General features: G+C 36.7%; 1 protein-coding gene across 1 annotated transcript in view; it reads right to left on the bottom strand.

Moving 5' to 3' along the window:
• The window catches only part of LOC129578626 (rhodopsin, GQ-coupled-like), a 25121-nt gene continuing 5482 nt past the window's right edge, over positions 1–19639 (bottom strand). Inside the window, exons 3-6 of the mRNA XM_055467465.1 lie at positions 7030–7214; positions 6613–6870; positions 5854–6060; positions 1–5652 (exon numbers count right to left, since the gene is read on the bottom strand). Of these exons, the coding sequence (XP_055323440.1) occupies positions 4306–5652; positions 5854–6060; positions 6613–6870; positions 7030–7140 (1923 nt within the window). The 5' untranslated portion in view covers positions 7141–7214 and the 3' untranslated portion in view covers positions 1–4305. The remainder of the gene's footprint in view (positions 5653–5853; positions 6061–6612; positions 6871–7029; positions 7215–19639) is intronic.

The raw sequence follows: 19639 nt of genomic DNA on the forward strand, positions 1-19639 counted from the left end.
ACAAAATGGTTGCTGTTTATTTAAATTTGAACGCCAAAATAGAATTTTATTTGTTGTTACATTGAAAATATACAATTGATTTGCCCAAACGTACAAATGCATAAGAACCTGTATGCATGTTTGGTATGTTGGTCTGATCAGGCGAGGTAAGCACATTTAGATAGAGTTTTATTCTTATTTTTTTTTCTTCTGTTGTTTGTTATTTGTTGAGAGGGAAACCTTCACATCTAAAAAGGACTTATTTCAATTTCTACTTTAATATTTACATCAAACAAATTCCGATTCAATTCGGCTGGTGAATCAAAAATAAAACCGTGCAACAAATTAACGGTTTCAAAATAGTGTCGATTGTCACCATTACGTCTCTGCATCATATCCAATGATTTTTTCTGTTCACTTACTCTAATATATTTTCAATTTCTATGTAATTCTAAACAACACTTACAACTTTATTTGCGCTTTAATCATTTGAAACACAACAGAGGTAACAGTAAGCTCGAATTTAATTGCGCAACGCAGCGGCAAAAACCGGATATAATAATAAATAACCAATGGTAACATATCATAAACAAACACATGTTCGGAGAAAAAACAAAATAGAATCATAAACCAAAAATAGGTCAACACCGTTATTAAACGTAAAATAAATGTTTCATTTGTGTTGTGTGACATTGACATTTGAAATTGAAACGAATCGGTTTTTGTTTTTGAAATTGAGTATTTCCATTGGAATTCATTTGCTGCTGCTGCTGCTGCTTTTTTTCGTACACTTCTTAAAAAAAATCCTTATTAAATAATAGCAGAGAAAGAGCAGAAGTTTGGTACGCTATCGGTGTGTTGTATATATGCGATTGTCACTTTGTTTTCTGTGAGTGTACACATTTGTTTTTGGTTTGTTATTTATTTCCATTTAAGTTTTGTGTTTTTGGTTATTATAAACTCTCTCAGTAGCTCTCTCAATGACACACTTTTCCTCTTCTTCTTCAAATGTTTGATAATTTTTTGGCTTTTTTGTAACATGACATGACAAAAAAAAATGGCATGTGACAAAATTGCTACTACCACACTCAATTAATTCAAATACATTGAATTATGTAAATCAACAACTATGTGCACGACACATTGATAATGATGGTCAAATAGTAGTTTCCAGTAGTTGAAAATCGACACACCAAATATTACATATAATATTTGTTTCATTTAAAATGACTTAATACCTTAATAGCAAATTTTTTTCCAAGATCAATTCACATGGTAAATATATAAGTTCAGATCACTTGTGCATTTTGAGTGCAGTTTGTTTGTTTTTCATATGGGGGGACATTTAACGTATTTTTTATGATTTTTTTTTCTTTTTTCTTCGTCTAAATCTTGTCATTTGTACAGAGATCATCAATTAAACTAAAAATATATTCTTTAATTTATATAACTACCTACAAATCGTGGTGTTGAACCAATTCACTTTGAATGCGATGTACAATTTGACTGTAAATACCATTTACATCGTTCCTTATTTCTTATTATCAATACGGGAAATTACACCGTTTCCATTCCACTCTGAAGGCGTTGAATCTAAAATTGACTTTTCGCTCTAAAACTCAAACACTCAATTCAGTTTAAGTGGCTTCTCGAACCCAGCGCATATTTTCATGAATCATAATTTTAGCTCGAGCTTGAGCTCTCCATAGGATGCTTTGCACGACGAAGATGCAAATACAATTTCAACGCACACGCGACATATTGTGTACGTGCGTACAAATGTAGCAGGCATCTGCATTCTTCAGTGTTTCGCTAAAATGTTTATATCTAATCCCTGATTGTTAGTTCACCCGCATATTTGAATTTGCCTGAAGAAATGCTTCATTAGACCAATTAATGCCGAGCTGCTTCTCATTTAAATGATTGTATTTGCATCTTACATCGTGCAAATTGATTCGTATTTAATCCTGTTGAACTGAGCACTATGTAGCATATAATATCCATGTTAAGCCAAAGCGATGACACACTCAACAAATATTCTTATAAATTGCATGACAAGCATTCGAGCATTTGAAGCACACACACATACACACACACACACAGAGAGAGAGAGAGAGAGAGAGAGAGAGAGAGAGAGAGAGAGAGAGAAAAGAAAATAAATTACAACACATTTTCACATTGTATTCACAATATGAATATTGAAAAAAAATTTATTTCGATTTCATGTCATGCAAAATCTGCACTATGACCGATAAGGTAGAACAATTTTTTTTGTGTCCCTCTTCAGCCGAATGGAATTGCATTCGTAATGAAGAGAAAAAAAGAATGAAAACAAGTCAAGAAAGGGGGAAAAAATAATGTGCGAATTGTCTGACATCGATATTTCGACACGAAATACACATGTTTATTGCATCAATGTCGTTCGTTAAAATACAATTTCACTTAATTTTTTTCTATCATTCGTTCGTGGTTTGCGCTCTGGTCTGCTACAAAAACATTGACGTTGTCATCTTCATTTTACCGATTCTGTCGAGTTTGTAACACCCACGCTCAATTTGATTGATGCCCGCTGACTTTTTACATGATGATTTTTTTTTCCATTGGCATACAATTTCACTATGACTTTTCCACGTGAATGAAAGTAATCCGCGCGTAATTTTCTCTCTCTCTCTCTCTCTCTCAGTGTGCCTCTGTCTCTCTAGATTATATTCGTCATAAAGTGCATTGGCATGTCTTGTGTTTATTTAAATTTGCCTAGATCTTTTATTTCTCTAATCTATTTGCTTGCGTTGTGTAACATGGTGAAACTCCATAATAATTCTCTTTACGTTGTTTTTCACTTTTTTTCTTGTGTGTCTTTCGTCGTTGTCACGTATTGTTTTTCCGCGCTCTGTTGCTGTGGAGTTTGCGTGTCTTCATAATAATGTGGTATAATTTATTTCTTTGAGGTAGAGAAGTTTAAAAATCACTTAGTTATTTTGTTTTTTCGAAAAAAAAATTACACATCTATAGGTATTTTTGCGGGGATAAAGGTTCAGTGGCGGTTTTTTTTCACGTGCTATTCAATGGTTGAAGAGCTAAAACGGAAAATGTTCAAGGAACAAAAGATGAGAAATAACAATAACAAAAATTTATGTGAAATTTTTTTTGGAGGGGACTTGAGCCGTTATTGTTCGGTATTCTTTATGCGATACTCAACGATGTAACCATATTATAACCGCGAACGCGTTCAATTTCAATGTGTTTCACATTGAATTATTCATCGTGCTATGATATGCGTATACTTTGCCGTATCTACTTGCGCGTCATTTTCTTTTGCTGCAGAGTTTTTAGCTCTCAATTTGTTGCTGCTGCTGCTGCTGCTGCTGCTACGGCTGTTGTTGTTGTTGTTTTTTTTTCTTCTCTTCTCTGATTCACGTTCCATTTTCAACGTGGATCGAATTCAGCTGAATACTTCCAAAGTGCACTCACGCGTCTAACAAATGTCATTCATCCCGATTCCTTGTGATTGAACATCTTTACGACTCAATGACGTTGATCAATCGCTCGCAACCAATGTGTTACTCTGCAATCACCACTCACTCTTTCTCTTTCTATCGAAGTAAAAATCGTTTGGGTAAATCTGAATATGGATTTCTTTTAAATATATGTATATATACTCTTTTTTCTTATTGTGGAAGCATGTCGATAGAGAAAGAAAGGGCGAGAGAGAGTGAGTCAGGTCAACGGTTGAATTTGTGTGTGACATTTCACATAAATTATGATAGAATACATTTCATAAAAAAGTGAAGAAAATGATGGATAAATGAAAAAAATATGCTACACAAATAAAAACAAATGCATCTGAGTGGGTTTTTGACATTAGAAGATAGAACTGGAGTTGTATGTTCACGAGCTCACACATTTTATGGCCCATAAAGGGAGGAGGCAATATCAATTGCATAAAAAGCGTCCAAGCGTTGGAATTCCGCACACCAGTGTGCGTCACAGCACACGCACGCACGCATATACATCGCACACAAGCATTTCTCATCAGTTAGAGTGTTGTCTTTCATTCAATAAAGAGGAGGCTGTCTTTTTTTTCACCTTATAATTATATCAACTTGTGGCACATTTTCGTTTACTTTCTGCTGAATTTCACACATCCATTCACCATTTACATTGTACATCGACAAAGGAACAAAAAACATTTTGATAAGTCTCTCTTCTTAATCTAAAACGTATGTTGACAATTATTTGCTAAGGGAACAAATGATGATGATAATCCAAAATTAGAAAACGGAAATCAACTAGCAATAAATTGAGAGAAAACCGGAAAAAATCTATTTACAAAACGATTTCAGGCTCATCGCATCGATCGGTGAAAATTGGATTCACGTTCGGTCCATGTTTGTACTTTTTGCGTGTGGTCGGCCAAGACAGTAGCAATGGCTCCTCAATGTCACCACCATTTGGGCTGATGCATTTGGTCAACTCTGGTTCTTCCAGCGATAAACAGCGTTTTGAATTGGTTGCAAAGAGATTTTCACATGGAAAATTGTCGTCGCTATCATCAGACCTAGCATCGTAGTCGGTGATTTGTTGGCTGCCTTTTTGCCCAAAAACACTCTCGGTAAAGAGTTTTTCTTCACTGTGTTTCGGTCGTACAATGGGCGATGACTGTACATTTGGATCGCTGTCATCCGAATAGGCGCTGGTTATCAAAATTTGCGGTGATCGCAACGGTGAAACGGGTTCATTACGTTTGTACGAATCATTCAATTCGATGCGAAATACTTTTCGTGTACCAATTTGTAGGTATCGTCGAACCTCCTTGCATGTACTTTGGAAGTATGGTAATTTATCGAAATTGGATCTGGAATGACTAGAAGTGGCACTCTGCAGTGATACAGTCGAAAGTGAATGTACGATCAATGGTTTGTCATTGACTGAATTGACTGTTGTCCGAAATGAATCGAAATTGATTTTACCCTCGTCGATCAAATCTTCAGCAAGTTCGTTGTGTGGTATTTGCAATGTGTTTGCACTGGCCGCATGCGGTAGTAGTTCAACGGGTGAATTACGATTAAGCGGTTGCCATGACAATTCGGATGCGATGCGTTTCATTTGCGGTCGTGTTCCGTTGCCCATTTGCGTTAAATTGACATAGGTTTCGGATAGACGTCGATTGGAAATGGATCGACCCAGATTCAGTGCATTAATTGACGGTCGACGTGATCCGCAGGTTGATGGTGTTCTCGCTTGAATCTCATTGTTTATTTCATTTTTGGTTTTCTGCTTGCGCCAATAGTTTTTCACCGATTTTCGCATCACTTTACTTTTCAGCCCATAGATAATGATATTGACAAACACCGTGAGGTGCATGAGCGTATATGTTAGAATAATGATAGAGCATGGGATTTCCATGGATTTCGGCACATTCCAATCGTAAATAGAACCCAATGAACTGTTCCATAGAATGGTGATATAATACGGACAATACAATAGCAATAATGAGCCAACGATTTGGAAAACACTAGTCAATGGGCTGCGTGCCCGCAGCTTCGGTGGGATTGCCTCAAACGGCAATGGAAATGGATTTCGTTGATGTGTTATCGTCACTTGTGCTGACAGGGTCACTTCAAAAATAGCGGCTGCAATTCGATGCCGATGGTATCGGGCTATCATAAACACCTGTCGTTATCATCGTTGGCAGCATACAGTGGCGATTGCAGAGACAGCATCCCCCCAAACGGAAAGAAAAAACATACAAACACAACGAGTTTTATTTATAGCAACTGTACAAAATGGCGATAAACGATTTAAAAAAATACGCAAAAGGGCACACAAATTAACAAAACTGATTGAATTACGGTCAGTCGCTCTTTCTCTCACCTTTACATTGCACAGAATAATTAATGATCCGGGTATAATGAATGTGCATATTGAGAATGTGATTGCATACCACAATGAATTTGCACTGGAGAAATGTGGCACACAAATTCCAATGTCTCTGTACAGTCGATACGGTGCAACGTCGAAAAGCGGCGGAATTGTTCCAAGTATGGCCAAAAACCAACCGCAGGCCAAACCACAAACTACCTGAAATGTTAAATCAAAACAACCTTTGGCATAAATTTAATCTGTCTTGGAGTCTAATGAGAAAAGAGGCGAGAACGGAGAGCTTAACTTTCCGAATTTTTGACCAATTCTCTCTCTCTCTCCTTCTCTCTCTCTCTCTCCTTCTCTCTTTTTCTCGCTGTTTATGACAGTTTCATCTTCCCCCGCCATCGAAACTGCTATTGGATAGGGTCAAACAGTGGAACACTGCTGTGTATTCGATTTTAATTAGTTAAAAAATGGACTTTCAGCACAATATGCTAATCATTTCGTCGAAGAACGTTTCTTAAAATATCATTCGAAAGCAATACAACCGAGAAAAAAAAAACGTGGAAAAACACCGAAAATGTTTTCACTCGGCTGTCTTTTTTTAAATGGCTTTTTGAACTATGCAAAAAAAGAGAAGATGCTTCATTCAAATTTAAAAGCAAATAAGAATTTAGAGTGTAAAATGAAACGAATCTGTTGCCATCGAATATTCGATAAACTTAATTCATTTCAATTTTACTTAATTGTATTTCAATTTTTTCTCACCTTTTTCGAACTGACGATGGCATTATAGTGGAGCGGAGCTGATATTGCATAATATCGATCACAATTGAGAGCACACACCGTCCAAAGGGCAACCGGATGTAAAAGTGTCAAAAAGAATGCATCAAGTTTGCATATTGAATTCACGGCTGCATTTTCATCGCTACGCGTCAACAGTGGCACTGAAAACACCAAGAACACAATGCACAACAGCGATTCAATAATGCCCAGATGAAACAGCAAAATATTGCTCGGTGACACCTGTAAGATGGGATACAACAACAAAACGAAACCATTTTATCGCGTTAGCAATTTGTTTTCTGTGCGTAGAATATTATTGCGTTGATTGCATTGGTGCTGGTACAGTACATTGCACACAATCGGAGATATCGGCAATTAGCCTCTTACTGATTTGCCTACCTGTTTGCACAAAATCACAATCAACAGAATGGTAATGTTGATACACAATGCTATCAATGATAGAACCGTAAGCGGCACAGTGAAACTCAGCGACAACATTTCGAAACCCATGCAGTTTTGTTTTTATTCCAGTTGACTCCCGCAACCCAACGGTCACGAGCATGTTGTTTGTTATCCATTCATTGCTGCGAAAGAGAAAAAAAAAGATACATCGAATATAAGATACAGATGTGTTCACACACATTTATACACGGTGAGTTTTGGCTTTGGCAGCTTTCGATCGACCACCGAATGTGTGGCGCGAAGGGAGGACAACAGAACTATTTAGTAAATGTTAATTATTTGGAACTACCCGAAACGGAGCTGATTAATATTGATATGGTCAAGCTTACTGTCATATGGCATATTAATTTGTTCACTTGATTCAAGCCGGATGAGCCTAAAATGTTTACCTATGTCGCAATGAGACCATTTACAAAGCCGTTTGGCTCTGCAACAACGAACGGGCTCTGTGTCACAAATTAAACACAACATTTTTTCTCTCTATCAAACGAACAATACAAACAAACCGAATAACAAAAATGAAATGTTGCTCACCGTCAGTGAACAGGGAACAGAACATTTTTCGGTAGCATTGCCAATGATTGTCTGAGACAATACAATTGCGATAACACATTTTGTTAGCTCCGTACAATTGATCTCTATTTGCACATGCGATGGTAACTAATAAAAAAAAACACCGATGGTGACGACGACGACCACAGAAAAATAATACGAATAACAATTGGAATTAAAATGGTAGGAAATGATTAATGATGCAAATCATTTTCGATTTGTTCATCGGGAGCGACTTGAATTCAACATAAATTAATCCTTTTGTTCGACTTTGAATCATATTACAAAAGATCCAGGTGGACACATGCAAACAGGCAATGTGTAAATTAGCGTTATTATCGCTCGCTCCATTCTCACGATATTTCAATGAATGCTCAGTCAACTATTTCATTATTTTTTTTCTACTTTTTCTCTCTCTCTCTCTCTCTCTCTCTCTCTCTCTCTCCCTCTACATTTGTATGGAAACGCAATTACATTTGTTTGCTCAGTTTACCGATACACACCCACCCTTGCGCTATGTGTGGCGTGTACTCGAATCGATAGAAAATAAATGACAAAAGGAAAAAAATCATTCTAAATACAAAACACAATTTAAATTCATAATTTTTTGTTCGCTTTCTGCCTCGTTCCCTCTTACGTTGAAACGGTAACAGGAGCATTGGACTCGTGCAAATACAAATAAAAAAGCAAAAGAGAAAGGAAAAAAGCCAAATGCGACGGTGTGCCTTGGCACGCATTGCAAACCATTTCATGAGGTGTTTCAACCCAAATAAATACGTTTTTCTTCCATAAAACCACCACCACCACTAGTTCGTAACGGACACAACACGGAATAATGTCATCAATTAAGCGACATCGGCGAACAGAAAACAGCTAAAAAAAATTAACTGTGCTGGTGTGTGTGTGTGTACTTTTTTTCGTTGAACTTTTCAAAGTCACATAAATTGCTGTTATTGTTGACAATAAACACCCACTAATATTTTATGATGGTCGGTCTGTCTGATTGTTTTACCTATGATCTGTCCACTCTATACGCATTTGCTCTCCACTAAAGTTAAGGCCGGTTGCATATTAAACGAGTCTGGGCTGGAATTCTAAGAATTCCACCAAAATCGTTCGGAATTATTTTTTTCGTACATAAGACCATATTGGAGTGAATCGGAATAATTCCGGTGGAGTGCAGAAAAATAGTGAAATCTCTCTCTTTCACTCCAATATGGTCTTATGTACGAAAAAAATAATTCCGAACGATTTTGGTGGAATTCTTAGAATTCCAGCCCTGGTGTTGAAACAAATGCATATTGCTCATGCATATTGAACGGTAAACCGAACAATTTAATTTCGGTAAAACACGTAAAGTGACTGGACTATGGAGGCTGATTCTCTTTATTCGGCCTATCACTTCAGAAAGATGACGAGATTTTGTACTGGAACATCTTCTTCATTTGTGTTCTTGCTTTCGTGCTGAATGAACACCCTTTCATTAGAACCGTTGAGCTAAAGCTTTGGATCTAATTCACTTGCACGTGGATTTTAGCTTGGATAATGTTCAAAAGACGACAATCACACACATCTAAGAACGCTTGATAAGTGTTTATCCTTTCAAGTAGCTTGTGATTGTCGGAGCCGGAATTTCTATTTTCAAAGCAAATTCGGGCTTTGAATTAGGAATTCATTATTGTTTCCGAAAATGGCAAACCTTTTCTTGCACAGTGAAAGGAGCCAGATTAAAATGGGGTTTTGCCATCACCAAAGGAATTTTAGGTTTAGATGCGAAAATTGAAACTGCCAACAACAAAAGCTAAGCCCGCATTTTCATTGTACACGTATGATGTTTGAAAAATGGTCATTTGTATGGAACGAGTGAAAGAGTGGGGAAATAATTTGAAACGCTCACCAGAGTGATACACAGCGGAGTGATGCTGATGATGATGATGCAACATGAGCGCATTGCTGATTTAATTGACTCGATCATATATACAGACATACATACACGAACTTTATGTGATCTGATCTAATTCATTAATTAGTCGGTAAATAATAATATAATATTATTCACCCCATACTCCGTGCATAGCCTCATCATATGCCATGATGGATATGGAGACAAAAGGCCTTTTATTTGTGCTTCCATGGAAAACCGATTCCGAATACTGCCACTTAAGCCGGCTAAAGAGCGCATTAAACGATAAATACCGAAGTACCATACATGCATTTGCGTTTGGTTGAATGTTTTTCATTGGAAAATGCGATATATTTTCATACGCCTGTGTATAATAAGATATAAATATAAATATAATGTGTATTTGGATGAAAAATCCATTTGTGATAATTAAACACATAATACGCTGGCAAAAATTAAGTAGATCCGAATCCATTGAATATATATCATTATGACTAAGCATTAGAAGTTACGTTCACCAGGCATACACACACATGGGCGCGATTCATTGGCATAAGTGTTTTTATCGGGACCACTTTAATCCGGTTTCGGTGAAAGAGATTAAAATAACCGATTCATTTTTTGCTTCTTCCCCTTTGTCGTTTTTTTTATTCTCTATCTTTACCTTGCGTATTTATTATTATGATTATCATGGAGCAAGGATATGTGATGACTCCGGTGCTAATTAATTATAGGAAATATAAGCTAACATGCATTGTGCAAGCATGACGAAACACCAAACACAAAATAAATGAACTCATAAATTCAATGCTAATTGACAGCAGTGGTAATACATCAAGCGTGCTGCAAGTGAATAAATTCAGAGCCAGAGCCAGAGCCAGAGCCAGAGCCAGAGCCATTGTTGCTTTCAATGGCTTTGACACATTCAAAATTGACTTGGGTTCTAGTAAATCCAATAAAAAGTTTTCACCTTCAAAGTAATCACAGCTCGAAGGTCTACTTGAAGCTTTGTCTTCTTGTATTTGTGTTTGTTCGTCGTATCGAAAGCAAAGCTTCGCATGCAATCTGTAGCAAGTGTCGAATGCGACCGCGCAACTGAATGAAACAACGATGCGAAGAAAGTACATTGTATCGTCGTGTTTGTTGTAGAATGAAGAGATTGAATTAAAAATCGGATCGTAAAATTTTCCCACCTACAGAATTTCAATCGAAAAGTAAATTTATTGCGGCAATGGCGATAATTAATTTTTGCACCATTTTTCAGTGATCCTTTGACACCGAAGAATTACAAGTACATGGCTTTTGGCATCGACGTTTTTTCATCCAGAGCGAAAGGGAGAGGGAGATAGGGAGAGACAGAGAGGTTTTGTTTATTTTAGCTACGCTAATTCCCTGACATCAATCTTGTTTGGATCATTAGATTACAGCTTCGATGAAACGATGCGACTCTCTCTCCCACACACTCACACACATATACATCACATCACATCACTATGCACATTGCAACTACATTCGATTAACTTATATTAGTGATTAATATGCTGCAAATGTAGGCATAGGTGTCACGGCCATTCCCTTCATGCACACATACAACAACTGCATACGAAATGTACAGTTTAGATTGAATAATGGAGCAGCTATTTTTTTTAAATGAAGATAGAAAAATCGAATTAAAAAATATATCAACTAGAAAAATGCGATGCTTCATCCAGCGTTTATATCAGACTCTTTTTTCCCCTTCTTTCGATGCTCGGGTTTATATTCTATTCCATGCTCCTATTCGTTCGTAGTTTCGATTCTCTTTTGAGCTGAGCTGTAAAAGCATTTAGTGGGTAAAATTCTTCTCTAATAAAAATTGAAAGAATCCAATTAAGTCGAATAACTTTGTAAACATTCTTATACTTTCACTGAATTATTACAAGTTCTTTTTTTATCTTCAAGTCATGGACGGAGCGGAAGTTTGTCTGTATGGATAATTGATACTTCTTTATGCTTTTTTAAAACAAAACAAAAAAGAGGAAAGTAGTTGCTCATGTGTTCAGGTCACCAAGTTTCTGTAACAGTATAAATGAATCATTTGAAGTGAAAATGTGACACTCAGAATATTTTCCTCTCTGTATGTCCTTCTCTTCACACTGTGTAACTTTCCATTTGGTGTTTCAGCAAGAACCTAAAGAGCTCAATGTGGTTGTTGTTTCTTTCCAACTCGATCGTTGGAAGTTGAAAACACGCGAAAGGATGACTTATGGTTATTTTTGCCTGCTCCAACATTTTTATAAATTTTTCATTCACATTATCATTTTATGTTTGAATCATAAAATACTGATGATAATAATGTTATTTAATGTTTCGCATTCCTATCGTGTATTCTGCCGCACCGGTTTTTGTAGTTGGGAAATTCAATTTCGAGTTATTATCCGTCGAAAAATGTACGGATTTGAACGAGAGCCAAATGTTGGTTGGGAGCAGCTCACTATGGTTATCACTTGTGAAATTGAAGTTTATCCAAAAAAGGAAGGGAGAAAGAAAGTGAAAACGTGGGATGTTTCCATCTATTTCAAAAGCAATTTGTTGCTGAACAAGGAAAATAAGTTGATGTTGGCTGGCTACTGAATAACCTTCATCCATCGCCGAAAAAATGATCGAAAACTTCTGAGAATTATGTATACGTTCATCGTTTGAAATTTACAAAAAAAAAGGCTTGTCCGCACACATCAAGTATCATTTTTACAGCAACAATAATAACAACGACACGCACGACCACGAAAAAACAAGTCGGTTCGGTCTTATGTTACTCGATACATTTGTTGCGACCGGATAATGACAAGTCAATTTTTAAAGGAAGTTATCATTGAAATCTGTAAACAAAATCTATTTACTTTCTTTCGTTGACTGTGATAAAAGAGACTCCCGTCCGAGTCGTTTGAAACTTATTCCGTGTGGTTCGCTATACGTTGGTTCGCGAGTGCGTCCTTGCGATCATATCATTTTGGCCAAACAGAAACAGGTGGTGCACACATAAGGTGGTGTGAATACACATTGTCAATCATTGTCCGTTCGGTCGGTTGTCCGGCATTTATTTCTGTTTGTCATTGCTCGAAGTTCATCATATTTTATCGATAAGTCTTTTTTTTCATCGTGTTCACAATTTTCTACTTCGAATCAATAAAAAGAACTACACACACAACCAGCGACAAAGTGGAAATGTGAAAAGCGTAGCGGTGTTCTTTAATATGTTTGGAACAAGTTTGGTCGTTATGCTTTCACGATAAAGACACCAAAACAGAGAACTAGCAGGAGGCAGCTTCAACATGTTGACGAACCATTCGAGTCATTTCATTAAAAGCGATAAAAAAATAGCGTGAAAAAATTAATTAAGTTTATTGGTAGCAGCCATTGTTGTTCCTTCCAAGGGCACAACACAACGTGTGCATGCACTATCGACATACCAAAGGAACGCACAATCGAATTTCGATCAATTTTTAATTTCGATTTTCGGCGACACATCCAAATGATACGAGTCCAATAGAATCGAATTAACCATGACCATTTAACTATTCAGTTGGTGCTTGATGGTAGTCATCAACTCTCCTGTTGCTCACTTCATCAATTGTTGTACCCCTTATCCATCGTCGTACCGTCGCACGATTCGGATTCAATCAAAATCGGCTGTTCAAAATTGTGTGCTTTTTGTCGAGCATTTATATTCTCTCTTCTCAAGCCTTGAAACACGTGAGGCTGATGTGATTCAATCGAAATGCTTTATTTAGAAATTATGACTTTCACGTGAGCCCATTTCAAACGCAAATTATGTACAATTTTACCTGACCTTACCGTCAGCGTATCATCGATAAAAAAAAAACATAACGCACTTTCTATTGAAGCAATCATAAAATCGGAATAGAAAAGGAGAAGAAAAAAACATACACACATACATACACATGCACACCGCTTCAGGTCTATTGTTTTCGTTTGAAGCATATGTAAATGAATGGTTGCATACACTTGAAAATGTTTCGAAAAACGATGAACACGATGAAGACGACAACGACGACGTGTTCACCAATTTTCCATTTATTAAACAATGCGCCTATTTTTGGCATTTTCTTCTTGAGAACGCGTCACCATTTCTTCATCTAATTGGTCGATGTATCGTATTCCGGCAATTATTTGCCCTCCCGCTGGCAAATACACGTATCTGTACACATCGACCAAAGTCATATCAACAACAGCGAACAATCGAAAGAGAAAAAAAAAACAGAAGAAATGGGTGAAGTGTCTAATAAATTCATTTGGAAATAAATATTTTATGATTCGGCCTTTGTTGCTTCGTGTGTGAACGTTATATACGGCTATTTTCAACAGTTATTAGGGATATCGACACTGTGTGTGTGTGTGTGTGTGTGTGTGCGGTTGTGTATTTACAGTAGACGCCACGCAACACCGTTATGACATTCGCACACAGAGAGAGTCGCACACGTTTTTTTTTCCATTTTCGAAATTTATAATTTTTTTTCTTGAATAAATGTATGAGAATAAAGTTTTTGGATAATATCCAAAAAAGGGTTATTGATCGAATTGCTCAAAACTGTTTCCGAACAGTTTACATGGGAACAGATCACATTCCAATTGAATGTAAGGTGCTACTTGTGGTTAATATTATGTAATGTTTGCTTAAATTGCAGCAAGAACAATGCCACCACGAAATGGGTTCATCGGATGTGGAATCAAAAAAAAGTATCGTTGATATGAATCTATCTGCTTTTTGGAATCTCTTTGATGTTTTTAATGCCATACCATTGACCATACATTCACAAAACTGGTAAATTAAAGCTGCTCAACTTCCATCTCTTTCATTTACCCTCGAAATATGAAAAAATGTGTGTTATCATTCAATCAAATCAGTTGGTAATGTTTTATAATGGTAGTTATTTGCTCTTTAATTGGTGTGCTGGAGTAAGCATAACCTGTCATGTGCTGAGGTTTTTATGCAAATCAACGTTATGCTGGATGATAGCAAGCTTTTTATTCTTCTCGGTGCGGTCAAAGCTTTGGTAGCAACATACCTTACGGCCGTAAATGCTCTTCTCTCTCTCTCTCTCTCTCTCTCTCTCTTTCTGACATTGAAACGACGCAACGGCACTTGTAACCGCATTTGTAATTTGATTTCTTTTTTGCTCCAACAAATATACCAACTGATTTCATGGTTCAGTGTTCTTTGTTGAAATTCGTTGTGTGCGCAGCAACAACAACAACAGTAACAACACGGTGTCCGTTGCTGATTTCGTTTAATTGAAATGATTTCAATATAGTGTAACGATTGTCTTTTAAAAAATTCATTCTTCAGTCGAAGGGAATTTCTTTGCACGAATAACGTTATCAACCGAAAAAAAGAGAGTATGTTGTATGTGTTGAAAAGTTTGTTGGATTTGAATACAAATTCGTTCAATTTGATTGGTTAGATGTGAACGATAAATTCTAGCGGCAATACAGCAAAATTACCCGTAATAAACTAATGGAGATAACACATATATAGCAAATAATTTATGCATATGGTAGAAAGTGTAGCGAGTCTATTCCTGAAAAACAGAAGAAAAAAAACAGCTAAACAGGCGATTTCATTCCACATATTGTCCCATATAAATATAATACTCATGAATATGTGTCGCTCACGTATTATTAACGACAAAATGAAGAAAAACCGACAAAAAAGTTTTCAATCATGTCGAACAACTAAGTCCCACTGAAATATTTAAACAGGTTGATGAAAGTGGTGATTCAAAGGGATTGCCTCCCACCCTCGAACTGATGCGGAAATTTTTTTATTCGCCATTGTTGTTGGTGCTGCTTTCTCGTTTAAGAACAACAAGTTGCAAGCCACTAACATTTTTATTACACGGCCACACATACACACACACACACACATAGTTTCATCCCATGTCTTGATGTAACTCGCAACTTCATTGGAAATCAATAAATATTTTCGTTCACCGAATCCAAAAATAGTTTCAAAACAACACATCATGCATGTACTTTTTGGTGAGAGATTTAAATTACAGTAGTTGGAAAATTGAGGCGTTGATAGGCTTAAATTGAAAGTGCCTCAATTCATAGTTAGCTACTTTGTCAAGAAGAAAATAGGGCAAAAGACAAAGAAGAGTAAAGCATTGCTCAAACACAATTGAATGATGAATTAAATAAAAACAAATGAGATTACCCATCAGGCGGCCATTTATTTTTTAGCATTTGTTGAATGGAATAATTGAGCAGCCGAAAAGAGATTAAAAAAAATGAATCAAAAGTCACTCTGTAGACAGATGAATGAAAGACCGAACAACAAATCTGATTAGTTTCTAAATTTGGATTTTACCGTTTGTTAAATATTTATATCGTCCAGTTAAAAGAAAAATGATAGAAAATGCATTGGTATTAGTATGTCAACGGTTCGAATTCCCCGCTATACTTGTTGTTCGCTCGCTACAATTGTGTTATTGTCGTGCGTTGTGGCGAGAGATTTTCTCATTTTATATACGATCAACGTCGCATATTCGTTCGGCATTTTCACAATCAATTTCGATTTGAAATTCTCAGAAAAGTGACCTATTTCGTTGTGATACGCACACACACACACACACACACACATAAACGGTATGTGACTGCACTTATCGTATGCTGTTCACATTTACCGCGTTTCGATAAATAAACGATGGAAAAGTACTCATTTTTCTCAATTGTAATTTTGCTGGAACAATCAAATATAGAACACATGACTTGACTTCAGAGAGCAAACAAGAATCCAAGGAATGGAAAAAAGGGACCCAATCGCAATCTACGTAGAAAATATCAAATACGATGACAAATGGAAATTTCTTTTCTTTTTCGCGGAAACATTTACGCATTTTGGAACATTTCCTCGACGATGGCAGATAAATTATCAGATTCGCCTAGAAAAAACTGCAGCACGCATTCCAAGCATTCCACCGACTTATTAAAAATATGTTTACATTTATTACAATTGTTGATCGACAATGGCACATAAAAATAAAAAAAAATTAATGTCAAGACATTTTTATATGTTCCGCTAAATGTACACGAAGTTTTCCATTTGTTCGTCATCAACTAGAATATCCACGCAACTATTTTCTAAACGGTCACATTCTTGTTGCAAAGAAAATTGCGGAAAACCAAACTAAACCGTACACACTACACACACACGAGCATTTTCCATAGAGAAAGGACGATGGATAGAGCGACGGATAGAGGAATGTGAATATCTGCATCGGATGATTACGATAATTATACATATAGCCCCTCTGGTTATTTTGTTTTTAGTTGAATGGATATGCTGGCCGACTGTCGTACGAGATGGTCCGTTCTCTCTCTCTCTCTCTCTTCCTCTATTTCATCGTCTATATCCACATCTCTGAGTTTTGTTGCTTTGTTCTCATTCTCTCTCTCTCGCTCTGTGACTGTATGACACGCGTATACAATTTCCAAATTGTAATGTTATTGTTTAGAATTCAATCAAATAAAATTTTCCGCAAAAGCAATAAACCATTTGCTCGGAATAAATGGAGGAAATGGAATTAGAAGCGGTTACGGTCCCAATTGCGAAATGGGAGCTGGATGGGATTTTTGTTATTGGAATGATACGAAATGAAAGTGAAACGAAACGAACTCGAAGCATAATATTTGTACGAGTGAAATGTAAAACAAGCATTCAAACAGAGAGCCAAAGAAAATTTGATACACTGCTTTTGTCTCGCTCTCTTACGGGCTTCGTTTCTTCTTAAATTCATTATTTATTTTTATTTTTTCTCTTTACCCCCATTTTTCATCATCGTCGTCTTCTTATTCGTCATTGGTATTGCTTTGACTCTGGCTCCTTCCTATTTCAATTCAGTTTTCAAGTATTTACATCCTCTCAGCGATGGTTTGCTTCTTGCAATTTCACCGTAGGTCGAATGGAATGTAAATGAGAAATTGAAAAGTCAAAAAGAAACCTAGCTGAGTCTCTCCGCGGCGGCAGCAGCAGTAGCAGCGGTAATGGTGTGGTGGCAGCAACGACGACAACGAAAGCAACGCATTAACGTTGATTCGTATCAAAATTCTATCTGATAATGAGACCATTATTCGATGTGGCATGTCAAAAAATATCAATTGAATTTGGTGGAAAATGAAACAGCAGTAGAGTACAACTTTGAAATGTCGCACAAGTGGAGTTCCAGTTTTTTCATGATTGCTCCCCTCTTTTTCTTTATATATCATGTGTGTGTGTGTGTGTGTGTGTTTGGGTTTTTTTTTATCCACACAGATTCGGTAATTTGTCTGTATCCACCTGTCATCCACTATCGGCTATGTTTTTATGGACTGGCTGCATTGACGAAAAACCGAACTTGGAGGAAGTTTTGCCCATTTCGTTTATCGTAATGTGCATTTCGACACGTTTATACTTTTCACATGGAGATTGCTAATCACGTAAATGACAGCTAATCTAATGGCTTGAATGCATGTTAATCGCATGCCCTTTTTTGCTTTCCATTTTCCCGAAATTCTTCAAAGCTATTTGCCATTTAAAGTCACTGGAGCGAAAAATTAAATTTAAAGTCGTAAAGCCAAAATGTAAGTGAAATGAGTCAAGTACATACCAAGAAAAAAAATAGAGAAGTATGTGTATGTGGAATAGAGAAAAGCGGACCTGGTAGAGAGATGACAAGGAATTAACTGTGTGTTAAATATTCCAGAGCTATTTGCTCGCAAATTTTACATTCGCGCACATTTGAATCGCAATGTTTCGCGATTATCACCAAACAACGAACATGCATAATTCATTTTGTTTGCTCGGAAAAACGTCTTTTGGTTCATGACATAATAACGAGTTTATTTATATGGATAGATTTCTCATGTGCCGCTGCTCCAACTGAATTTCAACGAAGACCATCCTTTCATTTTTCACAAAGCGACCGTCTCAACCGTACCGAGTGAGAGAGTGTGCATCGTTCGTACTCATTTCGGCGAACTGTTATGTCCAACACATCATTATTGCTCATTGAAATTCAGTGAATGCCACCAAATTTACTCTAATGACTCGAACATTACTACAAGCGATCAAAGAAATTCAGTGTACTCAATGTTTCCGCAATTCAAACGGTCGTTCTCTCTATTTTTATCTACTATAGAAAAATGTTCATGGAGCAATGTTTTTTTCCTCACTCTCGGCTCCTTTAGAATTCTATTGTTTTTTCCCCACAAATATAACAAACACCATTCACATCATTATTCTTTTTTTGTTGCCACTTAAAATGTCTTGTTTGTACTTTTTGCGAGCGAACTGAATGTTTATTTCGAATTATGAACAATCACTTTCGTCCACTGATTTAAAAACATGAATTATCATTAAAATGGAATGAAATCGAGCGAAAACCGACATTGTTGTGGTGGAAAATGATATTGTTGTTTCAAAGTAAGCAATTGCGAATGGAGTCGTTTCAAGAGTTGCCACCTGTTTTCAACGTGTGCTTGCGTATGAAAGCCATTTCTATGCGATGTGTGTGTGTTTGCTGAGTTTTCTTCGACATTCTAAGTTCAAGTCATGAAAAATCTACGCTTCGAGCATTGCAAACAATCACTCCTGGGGGCGCATCGAAAATAAAATGTAAGCACCACCGGATTCAATCCTCCGGAACGGATACACAACGGTTGGCCGAGGTCGGTCCAAAATGCAATCTAACAATTTCAACTTTAAAATTGATTTGTTGATAAACGGATCCCGCCTAATGGGCTAGAACTCAACTACAAAAGCATTGAAAGGCACCGGAGCATGGGCGACACTGTGTGTGTATTTCTTAACCAAATTTTCGAACAAAAGCGTACTTATTTATATATAAATGTATGTATGCCTTGAAACCGCAAATGAAATTACAAGAATGCTCATGTTTCTCTTTCTCTTTCTCTGTGGTGTTCGGTGTGTGGATGCATACCAAAATAGCCTGTGCATTATGTATGTATACATAGATGATATGTGTGTGTGTGTGTGTGTGTGTGTGTGTGTGTGTGTGTGTGTGTGTGTGTGTGTGTGTGTGTGTGTGTGTG

The sequence above is a fragment of the Sitodiplosis mosellana genome, unplaced genomic scaffold, assembly GCF_009176505.1.
Source record: "Sitodiplosis mosellana isolate CC-2019 unplaced genomic scaffold, AAFC_SMos_1.0 Smas_scaffold_6226, whole genome shotgun sequence".
In the NCBI taxonomy this organism is placed as follows: domain Eukaryota; kingdom Metazoa; phylum Arthropoda; class Insecta; order Diptera; family Cecidomyiidae; genus Sitodiplosis; species Sitodiplosis mosellana.